At 42.0% G+C, this 17,727-nt stretch overlaps 1 protein-coding gene across 9 annotated transcripts in view; it reads left to right on the plus strand.

The window, feature by feature from the left end:
- The window catches only part of FGD3 (FYVE, RhoGEF and PH domain containing 3), a 120,298-nt gene extending 103,074 nt beyond the window's left edge, over positions 1-17,224 (plus strand). For 5 of the 9 annotated variants that reach the window (XM_057413760.1, XM_057413763.1, XM_057413766.1 and 2 more), the window contains 4 exons: positions 5,056-5,178; positions 6,608-6,760; positions 9,158-9,298; positions 15,830-17,224. In XM_057413760.1, the coding sequence (XP_057269743.1) occupies positions 5,056-5,178; positions 6,608-6,760; positions 9,158-9,298; positions 15,830-16,054 (642 nt within the window). In that variant the 3' untranslated portion in view covers positions 16,055-17,224. Of the gene's footprint in view, positions 1-5,055; positions 5,179-6,607; positions 6,761-9,157; positions 9,299-13,889; positions 13,988-15,397; positions 15,499-15,829 lie in introns of all 9 variants that reach the window. The other 4 variants (XR_008972710.1, XM_057413762.1, XM_057413764.1 and 1 more) reach the window with 4 other exon arrangements.
- Positions 17,225-17,727: the final 503 nt, after the last annotated feature.

A 17,727-nucleotide genomic window follows, 5' to 3' on the forward strand; every position in this document is an offset into this window, starting at 1 on the left:
ACAGGAAGCTCCCCATGACCCAGCTTCAGTGTGCACTTGAGCCCAGACACCCCCCCCCCCCCCCCCCGTGTACTGGGCTGCACTCCCAGAGCGTGAGCAGCAGCTCAGGGAGGGGATCCTGCCCCTCTGCTGTGCTTTTGGGAGATCCCCCCTGCAGCCCTGATCCAGCTCTGGGGCAGCAGCACAGGAGGGACGTGGAGCTGTTGGAGAGAGCCCAGAGGAGGCCATGGAGATGCTGCGAGGGCTGGAGCAGCTCTGCTCTGGAGCCAGGCTGAGAGAGCCGGGCTGGGCAGCCTGGAGAAGAGAAGGCTCCTGAAGGGGAGACCTGAGAGCAGCTCCAGTGCCTAAAGGGGCTGCAGGAAACCTGGAGAGGGGCTTGGGACAAGGGATGTAGGGACAGGCCAAGGGGAATGGCTTTAACCTGCCAGAGGGGAGACTGAGATGAGCTCTTAGGCAGAAGCTCTTCCCTGTGAGGGTGCTGAGGCGCTGGCACAGGGTGCCCAGAGAAGCTGTGGCTGCCCCATCCCTGGCAGTGCTCAAGGCCAGGTTGGACACAGGGGCTTGGAGCAAGCTGCTCTAGTGGAAGGGGTCCCTGCCCGTGGCAGGGGTTGGAACTGGGTGAGCTTTAAGGGCCCTTCCAACACAAACTATTCTGTGGTTCTGTGATTTCTGGTGATTTTCTGCCCCATTGCAGGTGTCTCCAAATACATAATTTGTAAATGGAAACTACACAGCAGTATAAGGGTAATGAGAAGAAAGTATTTGAAATGCCTTTGTTTCTCATGCATCTGTCTATGGAAGTGTCTCTCAGTGTGTCTGTATTGTGTATACAGCATCGAGGCCTCATTTCTGCTTCCTGTTCCAGACAGGATGAAATATAAAGCAAGTCATAAACCACAGACAGTCTCCTGAGCCCACTGTGCTTTTTCTTCCAGCCCTTCAGTGTTTCCTCCCCCCTTTTCAGAAGCAAATGAAGGCTCCAGTGGTTCATTGAGCAGGCCAAGCACAGGCCTTCACCTTGCAGTCACTTAGGTCTAGGTAGGAGTTGTACCTCTCATTGAGGTCTATACACTTCTTCCACCAAAATTTTAAAGTTGGAGGAAACTTTCAAGATTTAGAGAGTTAAATACAGCTGTAGGGTAAAAGCACAATAGTGGTCAAAACAACCCAGTCTGAAAGAAGTTATTGTAGATTCTGCCTCTGAACTTGATTTTATGCAAGCGTTTTGTCGTGTCAGGTTCACCAGTTTCAAAACAGAGCTGGGTACAGGAAGAAAGATTCAAGTGCATTATTAAGATAGTTGAAGATAGGGCAGCTTTGTACTTCTGTCTTAACATACATCAACAGTAAATACTGTAGCTTGTGTAATAAAGGACCCAGATGCCGAGTGACTGCTACATTTGTCTTTGATGAGCAAAGTTTGTAAATGACAATGCATGTCCTTGTTTTCTACAAAAGCCTCTCTTTGATAGGTAGAGTATGTGGCAAGGTCAACCTGAGCCACTGCTGGGTGGGATTAGGCGGCTGCCTGTGCAGCAGGATCCCATGGTTTCATAGGGATGGAAAGCTAAGGACTGCTTAATTCTTTCCCAGTGTCAACAGTTAAATAATATAATACTGAGTAAGTCATTCTTATGTAATTGCTCATTGGAATTTGCCAAGTAATAAAGAAAATATGTTTTCATTTTTATTATCTTTTCTACAGCTGCAATAGCAGTGTTTCAAACTCTTGTGTTCTCACTGTATTCTCATAATGTTGAGAAATGTTATGAAACATTTCTGGTATTCATCAAATGCTAAAGGCCTCTTTATACAGTGCCTTTTTTGATTAATGAAGTTAGTATTAAATGCTTATTGTATGCTACAGCACAAGTTAAAATACAGTGCTCTGAAAGAAAAGCTCATATGTAACTCATAACAAATCTTGACCAATATAATACCCTTTTTGCTGTCTTTCCTTTGTTAAATATTTGGGTTGTGTACTTCTGCCAGTGAACACTGTCTAGGCTGTTTCACATTGAGGAGAAAGTCAAATACGAGATCCATTAGAGGAAGTGTTCAACTGGAGTCTTACCTGTGTTACAGAAACATGCATGTGGGTGATGATGGATATTCCTGTTGAAGTACAAAAAATTAACCAATTTCTACATGAAGCAGTACATTCAGTTCATGTTAGAGGAACTTCAGTATTTTTCCTGTGCAGGCACATGTAGGTATCAATTGAAAGCAAAAAAAAAAAAATGGTTTTGTTTAGCATTTACCAGCATTATCTTCCAGTCACATCTCACAAAGCTAAATGGTACCTTCATTTACTCCCTTGCCATTCCAGTAACACTAGTGATGATGTTACCATCAGAATTAAATGACTTGTTGTGCTATATGCAAATTCTAGTAAGGAGAGAAAAAATAGGTTGATCAGTGAGGAAATGCTCTGATCTAAGAACTGAAGAGGAACCCATCCCTAGCCAGTGGAAGGAAAATCAGTCTTCTAAAACAATTAATAGCATTAGTATAAAAATCAGAGTGAGAAATGGCTGACTTTAGCCTATATATATGATATAAATAACAAAGTTACTCTGTAGGTTGCTAATCAGTAAAAGCTTTTCAAATTGCCTATTAAGGCAATACATGCCTGCTTTGGAGGAATCTGTTCAATCCTGACAGGAACATTTGTGCTGGTGATTCATCCGAGCCATTGTTCAGTTAGTGTAATTCCAGTGGGACTGGTCACATCTGGTTCTTCACAAGAAAAGTGAAATTCTGCACTCCGCTTTTTGGGGGGGAAGGCTCAGATTTGCAGGAATTCTGGTTTGCTGAGCAGTTAGCGTGTGGGTGTATGGGGCTGTGGTGATTTTCCTGAATGAACAAATCCTTCTGGCTGTGCTTTCCCAGGCTGGATTCCAGTGTATTCTATGTATTTGTATACAAGTTTGAAACATTGCTATTGCAGCTATAGAAAGGACAATGAAAATTAAAAGAGCCAATACAATTAGAAGTAATTAGTGTGGGTTTGGTGTGTAATGCCATTACAAGCCAGGGTGCTTTCAGCAGCTCTGCTGAAAAACAGTGAACTTTCCTCTGTACCTAGGGAGTCTGAAAGATGGGATTGAGGTGTCAGCTTTTAAAACTGATATTTTATTTTTCCTAATTGGCCTGAAAACATGTTCTAGTGACTGCTGCAGGTTAGTTGTAACCACTGAGGTGAGAGTTTAGAGTGAGTGTCAAGGTTGCCCTAATGCTGGTGCCACCAACCTCTGCTCAGTTTAATTGCTGCTGCCTTTCCTCACACCCCCACATGCCCACATCCTGTGTTAAAGAAAAGCTTTGAAGAAGGGGAAATTTGTTGAGTGAATTGTTCTCTCTCAAGTGGATTTAAGCTGTGACATAGTATGTGCTAGTACTTTAGAGGGAAAGGGGGGATTGTCAAGGAATCCGGAATCTGTGTAACAAAGGGCCTGGCCTCAGCTGGTTGATCTTCAGAAAAACTGTAAAATATCTCTTTTCTTTTAACTTAGAGAAATGTTTCTTCTCCCAGTAGTGTGTTAAATGAGCGTGCCAAGCAAGCAAAGATGAAGTTACCAAACCTCTTCTCATGAAGGAGTTGGGCCAGAGGAACATGATGCAGACACATCCTTGGGGCATGTGTCTCCAAGCAGACACTACCTGGCTGGAGGTGCCCTGGGCTTCCTGTTCCCTTGCACACAACCATCCTGATTAGGAAGGAGGAATGATACTTATTTATTTAACAAAAGAGAAAAAACAGGCAGTCTGGTTGAAGTTTTCTGTGAAACTGTATTTTTGTGAACTGCACATTGTGATGTTCATGGTCTTCAGTTTATCAGAAAATCGTATGATTGAGTTTAATTACACCTCTGCTCTGGAGCCAGGCTGAGAGAGCTGGGCTGGGTCAGCCTGGAGAAGAGAAGGCTCCTGAAGGGGAGACCTGAGAGCAGCTCCAGTGCCTAAAGGGGCTGCAGGAAACCTGGAGAGGGGATTGGGACAAGGGCCTGTAGCGACAGGCCAAGGGGAATGGCTTTAACCTGCCAGAGGCGAGACTGAGATGAGCTCTTAGGCAGAAGCTCTTCCCTGTGAGGGTGCTGAGGCGCTGGCACAGGGTGCCCAGAGAAGCTGTGGCTGCCCCATCCCTGGCAGTGCTCAAGGCCAGGTTGGACACAGGGGCTTGGAGCAAGCTGCTCTAGTGGAAGGGGTCCCTGCCCGTGGCAGGGGTTGGAACTGGATGAGCTTTAAGGGCCCTTTCAACCAAAAACACTGTGTGATTCTCTGAGTGACTTTGTGTACTAGCTTAGGTGCTTAGCTTAAGAGGCTGAACTTGCTTGGCTATCTAGACAGATGCTAGAAAGTGTCTGCTGCCCAGAGCAGTTGATAGTAGGTCCCTTATACGGTGTCCATGTTGTCCTAAGTAGCTTTATGTTTCATCATGGGCCTGGAGAGAGCCTAAAGAAACTCCTTATTTCAGCATTTGAAGTCAGATGGTGCAGGAATCCACTGTCAGCACTGTTCACTTCTTGTCAAGCCATTTTCCCCAAAAACTTCACATTTCCTCCCCATGAACAGAAGAGTACAACACACTCACTAGGTCAACAGCATTTACCTCGCTTAACCAAGTCATGTTGTGGTGGCGGGGGGAAGAGGTGAGTTCTGGAAGGAAAGCTGCTCCTGAGAAGCCCACATAGAATCACAGAATAGTTTGGGTTGGAAGGGACCTTCAAAGCTCATCCAGTCCAGTGCCCCTGCAATAAGCAGGGACATCTTCAACCAGATCAGGTTGCCAGTTCCTCTTCCTCCTTACCAGAGGGCAGTGAGATGAAGTCACTCAGTGGCAGGATGGGCACAGGCGGGCAGAGAGGGACGTGGTGAGCTGGCTTTAGTAACTGAGATCACATAATGCCACCCCAGAACCACCCAGTGGCTGGGCCATCCACCCACCACACACCATCAGGAGTTGATGGGAATTCTTTCCTAAAAAGGTGTGAGTTAATTTGCAGTCTTTAAATGGAAAAGAAAAAAGTCACAGAATTGCACTTTTCATTTCAGAGTGATTCCTGTAGGAAATCTTCCAAATCCAAGCGAGACAAGGAGAAACAGGCTTGCAAGAGCTGCAGTGAAAGCTTCAACTCCATCACTAAAAGGCGGCACCACTGTAAGCAGTGTGGGGCAGTAAGTATCAGGATGCACTAAGCTCTTTAGATTCTTCTGCTGAGACTGTTGAAGAAATTTGTTAATGTTTTCCAGTGCAGGAACTAAAAGATGTTCTGGTTTGTGGCAGGTCATTGACAGCAGATCTTTCCACTTGCTTTACTCCCTGGAATCTGGGGAAAAAAAGAGCAAAATTCTGGGATAAGGGGCATAGTCTTTGCTGGTTTAAAGGCAAATATAGTGCCTCGGTGGATAACAGGACAGGTAGTGCTCCCTGGGGATGTCCATATATGGGGAGGGAGCTGTCCCCTATACTTCCTGTGCAGAAATAGAATGGCCCCCCGAAAGCCTCACTTCATAAAGCAGCTCTTTCTAGGATGAACAGTGAACATACAATATTAAAGATAGATGGGTTCCTCTTCCCCTGAAGCAGAGTTGTCAAGAATTGCTTGTGCAAAGTTGTTTTGTCCTGCTTGAAAAGTCATAAAGAAAACAGTCCTGGAGATTCAAAGCCAGATTACTGAAGGCACTTGGCCATCCTTCCCCAGTTCCATTCACTGACAGCTTAATTCCTGGGGAGTTTTGTCTGCAGATCACCACAGCCAAAATGAGATTGATTGCTGTAAATGTGACTTGAAACCTGCCTACCATGACTTCAGTTGTACAGTTCAGTGTTTCTAATGTAACTACTACAGACAGAATAGTGTTACTTAAATGCCATTATTCATTTGAACTGCAGAAAAATTTTCAGCTGAAGAGAGACACCTAAGTGTGTAATTATGATCTTTAAAGAAACCTCAGTTCCAGCAATTGGAATAAAATTGCTGTGGAGGAGACACTTTTTGCACTGGGGGTAGGATTTTCAACCTTCTTGGTTTTTTTTATTAATGATTACTAAAATCACGAAATACATTTATGGAGGTTTAAAATGTTGCGTTGCAAATATTAGCTTCCCCCATGGCCAGAGAGATAACAAGAATTGCATTATTAATAATCTGCTGTTAAACAGTGGTTGGTTGTGCCATGTCTAGTGATGTGTCAATGGCATTCAAATTAAAGAAGTTGATTTGTGAAGTGTCAGCCACCTTTACTCTCAGAATCAGTCCTTCCTAGACCATTGGATGATTGGCATTCAAAAGCACAAATTCCTTTGTCAGCCTAAGCCCTTTTGGACTCCTGAAGGCTTATAGGAAAAGAAAAACAAACTTGCATGGTGTTAATCATAAAGTATTTCCCAAAAGGCATGTGTTTTCTTTAGTTAGATATATTGGTACACAGCATGGGATCACAAAACCATTAATTATTAATGGAGGTAAATAAAGTAAATGTTCAATTGATCTCTCTTATGCTTACATTATGTTTCTGGATTTTGCTTTAACGACAACCGTTCTGCAAATCACTTTCTTTGTGTTTCGATGATTCGTAATAGAGCACCATCTTTCTGATGCAGGTGATCTGCGCAAAATGCTCTGAGTTTAAACCACTTGCAGATAACAGCCGTCATAATCGAGTGTGTAAAGAGTGTTTTCTGCAGTTACCAGCAAGCCCTTGCAGCCCTGGAGTGGAAGCAGTGGGAGAACACAAGAAAAGACTAGCTGCAGAGGTACAGAATTTTAGCTAAGAAACTTAGGGTGTGCCAGCTGCTTGAGTCTTGTTTGAAATAAAGTTGTTTGATTATCTTTTTTCCCCCACCATGGTATTTGACCCTTTAGTCTCTAAGTTACATTGAATGTGACGCAGCCTGACTGCTGTTTGCAAATGGCTAGTCCATCAGAGGATGCTGATTACAGGGGGCTGCAGACAGGTGGTGCAGCTGAGCTTCAGATTTCAAAGTGAAAAGAGTAAGAGGAAAAACTTCTGGCTTTTTTCTTATGGTACATTTCAAATCCTAAGTTGTACTCAGTAACTGTTGGCAAAATAAGGCTTTTTTTTTCACTTTTAACTCCATCTACTTTTGCACTTGCACTCCTTATTTTGCATCCTGTCAGAATCTCATTGAAATGAATTTTGCCTTAGTTGCTTACGTAAAAGCATGGCATCCTTCTGAAAGACCATCAGGATTTGCTGAAACTTTCTCAAATGTGCTATAATGCAGACTCTTTCCTGCAAGATGTGACTTCCACAAATTATATACTATGTGAACTACTGCTCACAATTGCCACAGATGTCACTAAGCTTTACACCATGGTAGCAGCACATCCTACCTGTATTTTTTACAAGAACAGAAACGTGTTGGCAAACTGCTTTGTTTTATCCTCACCCACAACAACTGCCCATTTTAGACTAAAAGCAGAGCTGTGAGTACTATTACATGCCGTGCTTTTCATGGGCCACCTTAAGAAAAAGGTTTTTATTTTACCTATGAAATATAGCCAGAAATCACTGTGTGTATAAAAGAGGACATTCATCTGAATTGGAAGTGGACCCACAGGGACATTGGGCTCATGAAAGAGACACTGACACACTGAGAATTTAACTTCATTGCAAACCATCATTCCCGCTGATACAGTGATGTGCACCATCCTGCTTTGATCACTGCATGGAGAACTGGGGAACAGTTGCAGCCTATACTGAAAAACATCTTCTCTTGAAAAACATCTTTCTGGAAGCCACCCCTCAGAGCCATTACACTGCTCCTAGACTGTTATATTCCTTAGGAGAACCAAACTACATGGAATATAGCTAGACTGAGCAGGAAATGGAAACCTGCCAGTGCATATCCAGAGCTCCTGTTGTAAATGCTTTCTCAAGTAGTCTTCTTAGACCCTGCCCCACTGCTTCCCAGCATGTCATATTTCTTTCCAGGCTACTAAATATACCTATGCAGGTAAAATTACACCAGAGTGAATCCTGCTGCTCAGGTATTTTGTACTCAAACACTTCCAGAAACTCAGGAGTACCAAGTGGGGTAGAGTTACAAATGTGCATTGCCCTTTCCTGAACTGCTGTGTCTGCAGAGCACTGATGAGATTCTGGATCCATTAAAAACTTCAGATATATACTGCATTATATACAGATACATAAGCTATGCCTATAGATGATGAGCACTTAATATGCTCATACTATAGTCTGTGGTATCTCCTGATAAACTTTATAGCACTGTTTCAACAGAGCTGTTTGCCTGAAAAATGAAAACCTGCAGCTAACCCAGCCAAGAGCTCTGTTAACCTGAAAACCCAAAAAGCAAACCAGGGAAATATAACCTGTGGCTTGACTCTAGAAAGCAAATTATAGCAAAATGTTGTAAAAACCCAAGGAAAAGAGTAATTTTGCTGTCATATGCTGAGGCTTCTAGCCTTCTGCTCAATCTTCAAAGGAGCAGATAAAATGTAAGAAAGTGGGTGTATAAAAAAGAAAGATCAGAGACAGACTTTTCCTTTCAGTCCTGTTTACATTAAACTTTCTTAACAAGCTTAATGGCAGCTGAGGAGATTGCCACTTTACAGATGTTATTATCAGATGCCAGGAATCCCCAGGAGATGTCTGTGCAAAGTCTAATGTGAGCAGGAATTCTGTTTTTCTTCCTGTCAGAAGGCAAAAATCTCTTTCAGTCTCCCTTTGCCCTAGTGCTCTGATTTGGCTCCTGTCTCTCTGCATCCAAGCACAACAGTATCTGTTAATACACCTTTTTTATTAGTATGAATTCATCCTCCCAGCCTACTTTGCTAATCAAGAAAGTAGCTGCATCATCTTCATCACCATTCTCCGTGTACTTGGTGGAGGTGGAATTGGACTTCGTGTCCTCCGGGAACACTAGTTCAGCGTCTGCCTCTATTACATGGAATTGTGCAGTTTCTCAGTAGTATATAATAATGATTAAGCTTGTATTCATTTATATGCTATCCAGCATTTGCCCTACAGTAGTATTTGACTCTGAACAACTTAAATTAAGTATGCTTTATACTTAATTCTTGAAGCATTTTGCCCACATAAGCATCAATAGAAACAAACAGCTCTTTTCTTTTCTCTTTTTTTTCTCTTTTTTTTCCCTTTCCTCCAGAAGCAAAGCATCTTGGCAGCTGAAAACAGCCTCTTCAGCAGCTACCTCCAGTTCCTTGAAAAAGGGAAGACTTGGTACAAAATGTGGGTGACTATCCCCAAGACTGAACCTCTTGTTCTGTATCTGCAAGGGAGTAGTCAGGTAAAATGGCATTCGTGGATAACACAGAGCAAAAAGAAAAAAGCATTAAGTTTAAATATGTCACACTGGGAAATAGGTCAAAGGGTTTGGCTTGGTTTCAACAACAAAAATGAACATGGTATTCAGAATATATGGCACAAAGCCTCAGAGATTTCAGATCTTTGCTATCTGTAGCTACTGCTGATATGGTATGAGCAAATGTTTAAGCTCATTGCTTTTCTTCTCAAGTTTTTAACCAAAAAGGACAAAATAAGGTTAATGTGGTTGTGTTTTGGGCATTTTAGAGGTTTCTGACAGGTGTCTTCAAAGGTTTTATTAGGGAAAGCCCTGCCTGGTAAGATGTATAGAGCTGCAAAGCAGTCTGAATATTGCAATTACTGGTTCAAGCTTTTCTGTTTTTTTTAAACCTAGTTCAAGGTTAAGAGGGTGGAAGGTTTCCTGGAAATGTAGATGTTGTTCGGCCTCAAAAATGGACTGTATTTGGTAAAGCTTCTTGTCAGAGCATCATGGAATTTTATCTTTACTTGAAATAATCCCTGTAATGAGTGGATTCTGTTTTTTTTTAAAGTGTGTTGTTGAAGCTAACTAGCATTTGTGTGTGATGAAAGTCAACGGATAGAAATATCTGTATCCAAGACAGACTATCCAAAATAGAAATATCAGTCATGCTTCCTTAGTGCTGAAGGTAAAGAATGACAGTGCTGAATACCATACCCAAGTTTGGTTTTGGTGTTTGACACTTTTATATAGAGCTTTGTTTCATCTCCTAGGTGGCATGGAAGAAGAAGCAGGTCCAAATTCAGCCTAATCTGCTGAAGTAGTCATGATGTGAAGGGTTTATTTTTTGTTAGCATCAGTTTGAATGGCTGTAGCAAGGAACAGTCTGGGAGCTAAATATTACTCATTATTTTATACAGGTATTCAGAGTAAAGCTTACCCTGTAGCAAATATTCAGCAAGAAGAACACATCTTTAAAAGTGCGCTAGTTTTGCTGCTTGTCAGCAAGAGCACCTCTGGTTTTAAATAAGCATGTGTGATATTTTATGTATAGTGCTTGAAGAATCTCAAAGCTTAAATGTGGAGCTCCAGACACAGCCCACTTGGCTTTGTCTGGGATTCACACCCTACACTGGGTAAGCTTCCAATTCATCCTGCAGGCAATGGGCTGCCTGGCTTCTCTCCTACTAAACAGGAGATGCATGACTGAAATTACCAGTTGAAGAAGCAAAGGGCTTCAGACAGAGCACTGAGATGAATGCATCAAACCCAATCTTCAGATCTCTCTGGAGTCAGAGTCTGGAGAAAGGAAAAAAGGTTTAAAAAACAAAGCAAAGAGAATGGCTTTGCTGGAAAACTTTTCAAGTGATGTGAAAGCTGTGTCTCAGCAACAGACCAGCAGAAGCCCTATATCCCATACATATCAAGACAGAGTGTCTCACACAGAGGCAAGCTTGAGGAAGGTGAGTGGGATTAGAGGGAAGAAGTCTTAAATTTTTGGGCTTCCTCACTCAGGAGCAATGTATGTCATCTAAGAGATGACTGGAAGGAGGAAATGAGAGGAAGAAACATCTCTTACATGGTTTGACCTTGGAAGATAATTTCTCCTAGTGCCCAATCAATTGTTGCAGGACAGTACAAATTATAACCCATGGGATATACATCAGCTGCATTTAATGCAGAGCAGAATGATGCTCAGTTCTCCAGACACCTTCCTGACAGTTGTAAGAAGTCAGGGTTGAAAGCTGTAGGAGCTTCTGTGCTTCAGATACTACATTTTTTGTTCCATGTCCTGCCAAATTTGATCTTGAGCCTCTGTTGATATTATTAGTAAGGTCCTATTTCTTATGGGGAAAGGGTGCCTTTGACACTGATAGTTAATTTTATGACAGATTTAGTGGGTAGTGTCCTCAACTGTTTTAGGTGTGAGATAAATCTCCCAGTAAAGCAGGGAAAAAAGCATACAGGACAAGGTTGATTTATCAATAACTAAGCCAAGATTTACTATCAGGAATCAGCAGTTGTAGGCTGAGACTATAAGGAACAAAAATGAATTCCTTCTTTAAGGGCTTACTATTCCCACTCGTATACTTTTTTCCATTTGCATCCACCTGAAGGAAAAAATTACAAAGCAAATCACATTCTTTGGTATTAACCCAAGTTAATAATTAACCCAAGTTAATGTTTACAGGGTATACACTAGAATCCTGAGAAAAATATCTTCTAGAGCTTCTTTCCTGGTGGCTGTGTCAGCGGGAAACACTCACGTGCTTGAATGTTACTTACCCAGGCATTGTTTTATTTTGTAAAACCATCTCAAAGCATCTCACAAACCTCTTCAGGCCTGCAAATAAGCATAAAAGTTTCAGTGCCCAAAGAATACGGGCTTCTTGGGAATAATGTTGCCAAAAATGGTATTAAAGGTCTTCAAACACAGGCCAAGTGAAGCATGGCTGCAGGAGTTGGGAAGTTGGGGTGCTGCTCTTCAAAACAACAGAAAGAATAGCTGCTTCCTGGGAGGAAGGAGTAAACCAAAGTGAATCTGGAGCTTCTGATGCAGTAAAAGCACTGACAGCATTTGTCTTCTGCACTCCCAGCCCTCACACTGAAGATATGCAGAGGAAAATACAACTCACAGGCTTTAAAATAGCAAGAAAACTGCTCTTCTGCTTTAGATCCATGTTCCAGCAGAATTAATTAATCTGCTGAGCATTCATAGTTCAAGTAAGTCTTCTGTAAGGCAGTAAGGATAAAATTCACAGCTTATTTAGGTATGGAAATCATACCAATTTTATCTGTCCCCAGACTAAACAGAGCTTATGCAGCTGGATTTTAAATGTTGGAGTAGAATTATAGAAGTTTGCTTATAAGCAAAGACCACCTCAAGCTTAATGATCAGGGTTGTTACAGACATTGGTCTGTCTTTCGAAGAGCTCTGGAAGGAGCCTTGGAGAGAACCTGGAGCTTCTGCCCCACTGGACTTGTAAAGTGTGCAGCTGCCACCACAGCTCTGGCATTAACCCACACCTGGTGAAGAAATGAAGAATTAGGGAGTCCCAGATAGCTAGAAAAGCAATGAATTTTGGAGAAATACGGAGAGTAAGTCTGTACTAGTGAGAGCTAGTGTATGTAATAGTCACCAGGTTGGATCAAAGAGAAAACTGCTTTCTGAAGAAATATCTTTTGTTAATCATGTAGATGTGATTTACTCCTAGAAAATATGGGAGTAGCTGAATTTGAAGTTGAGCTGAAGGGTTTAGAGAAGTATTTTTGGGGCTTGTTTGTTGACCCTGTTTAGGTGAAGCTTTCATTGGACCTGTGCAAAACTCAGCCTCACCTTTTTCAGGATCCTGCAGAGCTTTGCATCTTGGCACACCATTGTATCACAAAAGCACAGACAGGTTCAGGCTGGACCTTAAATCTCGACCAGTTCCACCCCCCTGCCATGGGCAGGGACACCTTGCACTAGACCAGGTTGCTCACACCTGATTTTGCTATTGCCAGTATCTAGGTAAACTAGACCTGTGGAGTTTCTGATACTTAGGCACTGCTGGCCTTGTTAGGATCTGCTGCCCAAAGCTTCCCCTTGAGCTATCTCTGAAGCCTGCCTGTCTTTAGCACCTCTGGTGCCCTCCTAACTACCTTGTGAAATCTGCCTCTCCATCATGGTGCTGTCAATTTGATGGTTCCTCATCGTTAACTGTTAAATCCAGTGGTTTTTCATGGTCTGTTCAGTGAGTTTGATGTCAGGCTAGGGACTAGAGACCTTCCAAAATATCTTTTCTAAGGTGAACATTGTATCACATGTGTCTGAAGTTGGAATTAGATCGTAAGTGTGTAGAGTGGTATTTGGATAAAAAGAACAGGGATTTTCTAAGCCTTCTCAAAAGTAGGAGGGGAGGATGGTCCATCAGTGGGTAACTTGTTCAGTGTATTTGTGTGAGAGAGCTCATATGCTGCAGAGAGTTGTGCAGCGCAGGAGGCATGTCTGTATTGAGGGGGGCATGAAATAGAACTGCCTCAATGTGTGCTGTAATGGCTATAATAGAGCAATAAATAAATGCTGCTGTGATTATCTAGATAAATAACCCATTATATGTCACTGCTTAGAGTCATGATGAGTGCACAATGCTTGTGATTACTGACAGTGTTCCACATCCAGTAGATTTTTGTGTATCACCCACTATCTCAGGAAAAGGAATGAAATCAACGCTAAAGCAAAGCTCTCCTCAGGACTGGGGGTTTTGGTTTGACAGGATACTGATACCATACAACCCTAGTATATTGCATACACAAATATATAAAAAAAAAGTAACAAAACACCACAATTAAACCAGCCAAATCCAGTACTCTTAAAATGGAATGTGAAGTTTGTCTCTCTGTGTAGGTCCTGAATTCCTTGTGTGTGCAGAATAACCCCTGTATTTGCTGGCCTCCAGGTAGGAGGGGAAGGACTCAGTGGAATAGAGGGAATCCAGAGATGCTCATGGTGCTGAGATCTGGTCTGAGTGTGTGGTGTGGGGCTGTGCTTCGCCTTTATCTGTCAGTAGCGCAGCTGTGCAGAGATAATTGAAATCCCTTCCTTTTGGATCAGGCAGGTACACAGAAAGTCGCAAAGGCATCATATTAAGAAAAGGGAGGAAGCAAGACCAAAGGCAGGCTGCTTAATTTGCCTGTGTCTGCACATGTTGGGTAGGTGTAACATGTACAGTTCAAACATCAATTTGCTCTTACACTGCACTTCTTGGCTACAAACAATATCATTTTCCATTGTCATGGACAACCTCCAGCTTTACATGTGGCAAGTCCTAGTGCCTGTTTTCCTAAACCAAGTTCAGTGAAGCAGGCATGGTTGAGCTTGCATGTGCTCTTGTGCATTTTGTGTTCATGAGTCCCATGCTGCTTTGCTTTAGCACTGCCACGTATGCAGGTCTGTTTGAACCCCTGCATGTGCAGACCTCTCTGTTCATACTGATGGCTGTGGTGTCAGAATCTAGAGATTGTATGCTGCTTGTAAGACAACTGCTTATGCTCAAATAGGAACTGAATTCTTCAGTGTTTGACCTAAAGCTGCAGTGAATCTCCTTGAATAGTGCTTGGTCTTCAAGAGATGGGATCTGACGTTTTTGCATAACAGCAAGAAGGAAGCCTGTATTGATTTAATAGTGTGTAGACACATGTTTTACTGTGTAGTTTCTTCCCTTTGGTTAATGTATGTGTTTGCACTGATGGGAGCAGTTCTGAAACTTGAATTACTTCGGTCTGAGGATTATCAAAAAGAAGTTTTTCTTTTTTTGTTTGCCATTGATTTTCAGAGCCGTGGTCCCCTTCCAGATTTACCAAGTCATCTGCATTCCATATGGGGTGACAAAAGAACAACTTTGCCACCTCTTTGTGGGATACCTTGTTAGCTTTGGTATGAGGCTGCTACAGAAGTAGCTGCTACAAGAGGCAACAGCTTCTTACAGATACTTGATGCTTGTGTGGTTTATACCTCAGTTTGGGAACCTTTGCTGGCATCAGTTGAAATGAGTTGCTCTATGATGCCATAGTCTTGCCTTGCTGAAGTATACCTTTCCTGAGAGCTTAGAAGAGTTGGTTGGTGCTCAAGATCTGACTGTTGGATACCTGTATTGCTCCTTAGGTCTTTGAGTTAATTTAGCCTTGAAGGGATGTTCAAGAATCTGAGCTCCAACTCCCCTGACCGCTCTGAAAAGCAGCATAATTAACCCAAGACCTTTTTGAGAAGATTCACCAACTCATTTAAAAGCTGAAATTTTCTTTTATTTCAGTCTCTTCCCTGGTGGTTGTATTTATGCCTCTCAGTGCCCCACTCTGCTTATTTGTCTCCTTTTAACCAGTCCTACAAATGTCCCTTGAAGTTCAAAAGGGACCACGCTGACCTGTCCTCAGCTGGGTCCAATTGCCTGTACCTAATGCAAAAGGGTTTTTTTGTAAAAGACAGTTTGCATTAGTTGTCTGTGAAATTGTATGAGGAAAAGCCCCAGCCATGCCACTGCTGGATCCATATTCTTGCTGTGAAAGGGACCTTGTTAAATAAGAATAGAGCACCAGTAACTCTTTGCCTTTTGTTGTTCGAAGGTAAGCAGTCAATATAGCCTCTTCTCTGTGTTGTGTGCTACAGTCCTGGCTGAGGAACTGACCGTACATGGCTCTGGAACTGCATTATTGTGCTGGTTGAGGTGTGTGCGTGCTGGCTCTGCAGGCGCTGGCACGGGCCAGGGCAGGGGGGTGGTGTGTGAGCTGGCAGCACACCCTGGGATGCTCCGGTGCCGGGGGAGCTGTGGTGTAGCTGCTGCGCCCGAGGCTGTGCCTGGTGACTGAACCCCAGTGCGGTGTAATGCATCTCCAGCCACATTTTAGTACTGCAGAGCGAGCTTGGAACTGTTCGAAATAGGCTTTTCATTAATCCCACTGGGAGGGAATCTGTCATTCCTCCACAGCAGACCTCCGCTCCTCCCGTTTCCTAAGTACCATTTGTTGCTGAGTTTTTACATTTGTTCTCTTCTTTAGGATGGACGGAGCCCACGTCCTATTCCTCTGCCTGGATATGAAGTCAGTTTACCAGGTTCTGGTGAGAAGTTTGAAGTAAAGCATATCTTTAAGCTTTGCCAGTCCCAGCAAACTCTGTATTTCAGTGCGGAAGATGAAGAACTGCAGATGAAATGGATGGAAATTCTCACCAAAGCAGCCAAAGGGGAAACTGAAGATACAGCTGAAGGGCTCAGCAACCCGTAGAGCAAGTTTCGTTTAGTTTCTTTCCTACATGCTATAAACCATCATCACTTGAATTTAGTATTCATGGCACTTTGGAATCTGTATGGCTTTATATTTTCATGTGTCTGCATAGGAAATTCAGTGGTTTCTCTCCTTTTATTGTACATTTTTCACATGCGGTAATTATCTGGCATATGTTATGTTAATGGAAAAAGTAGTTGTAGTTGTTGGTGGTGTCGATGCTGGTTTTAAAACAAAAGACAAAGAGAAAAGCATTAATTTTATCAAAGGTAATGGAAAAACCATTGGTCTCTTGTTTTCCTAAATGTATATTTTCCAGTCCTTTTGATTGCTGTTTAGTGCAGGATGTGTATAGTCTGTTATTAGTTCTATAAATGCTGCCTTTTAAGTTAAATGTTGTAAAGGCTTGTGCTGGGCACTGACATTCCATTCTCTGTCCTCTCCCTCCTGGTGAAAAGTCTTTGTGAAGTGTGAGCAATGTCCTGAGTATTTTCCCTTTGCTAAAACTATGTCTCTGCTATTTTGAGATGACCTGTTCACAAGACAAATACTGTAGAAGGGACTTCTAAAAATGACTGCAGACTGTGCAGAAAAGAACATTACGAAGACTCATTGATTTTAAGCATTTATAATATTGTTTTGTTTTCTTTTGAAACCAATACCTTCCTTCCTTCTATTTGAACCCATTTTGATGTAAGTGAACAAACGTTTTATACTGCAAACTGGGTTATGATCAATAAACAAGAACATTTTTAGTACACGCAGTACAAAAAGGTGACTTTTCTGTTATATTGGTTAATTTAAAAGTGACCTAGGATTTATTTATATAATTTGTAAATAATGTTTCATAAGTATTTTAAGAATTTTTTAAGGTCTCAGCGTAACACAATTTAGTGCTTAGAATAAGAGATATTTGTATGAACTGAATTTGTAATTTAATTTTCCTGTTCACCTGTATTTGTCTCATTTTCAAAACTAAGTGCTTATCTATTTAAATAAAAATTCATTCAGGTAACTCCTGAGCCAGATTTCCAAGGCACAGCAAGCTTTAGGTCAACATTTAATATAGGTTTAAAGAAAGAAAAAAGCAAAAAAAGGCATGTCTGTTCCTAGTGGTAGTAAGCATGTAGTACTGAGAAAAAATGAAATAAAATCTGTCACAGTACTGTATTTTTAAATGGTTTGGTTTAACTTTTGTTTCCTCTTCAGCCTTTTACATGTTATATTGGTAGGAGCAAAGAGCTACTCCATACAGACAGTTTGTTAAGAGTGTTGAAAGTTGGTGATCTGCACCAGCCAGTACTTTTATTACCTGTAGAAAAGGATTTGGTTTTTCCATTGTTTGGGGTTTGTTGGGTTTTTGTACATTGGTGTCATAAATACTATAGCTGAAGTCCATGATGCTAAAAATGAGAAGCCATGTATTTAATAAGCTACTGAGGCTCACATCTTCCCCCTCCTCCCTGTCTGCACCCCACTGATCAGTTGCCATGAAAGAGGGTTCTTGCAGAGTAATTTTTACCATATAGTTCATGAAAAGGAATTCTTTTCAGCATATGCTATTTTCTCCCCCAGGCTTCCCTGAAAATACAGTAACATAGAATGCTTGCCTTGAAAATGTGCTTGTTCTGGAGTATTTCTGGTTTGGGGTTTGGTTGAGGGTTTTGGGGTTG

Source organism: Pezoporus wallicus, unplaced genomic scaffold, assembly GCF_028554395.1.
Source record: "Pezoporus wallicus isolate ANWC-B61680 ecotype Strahan unplaced genomic scaffold, APGP_CSIRO_Pwel_v1 contig_8649, whole genome shotgun sequence".
Taxonomy (NCBI): domain Eukaryota; kingdom Metazoa; phylum Chordata; class Aves; order Psittaciformes; family Psittacidae; genus Pezoporus; species Pezoporus wallicus.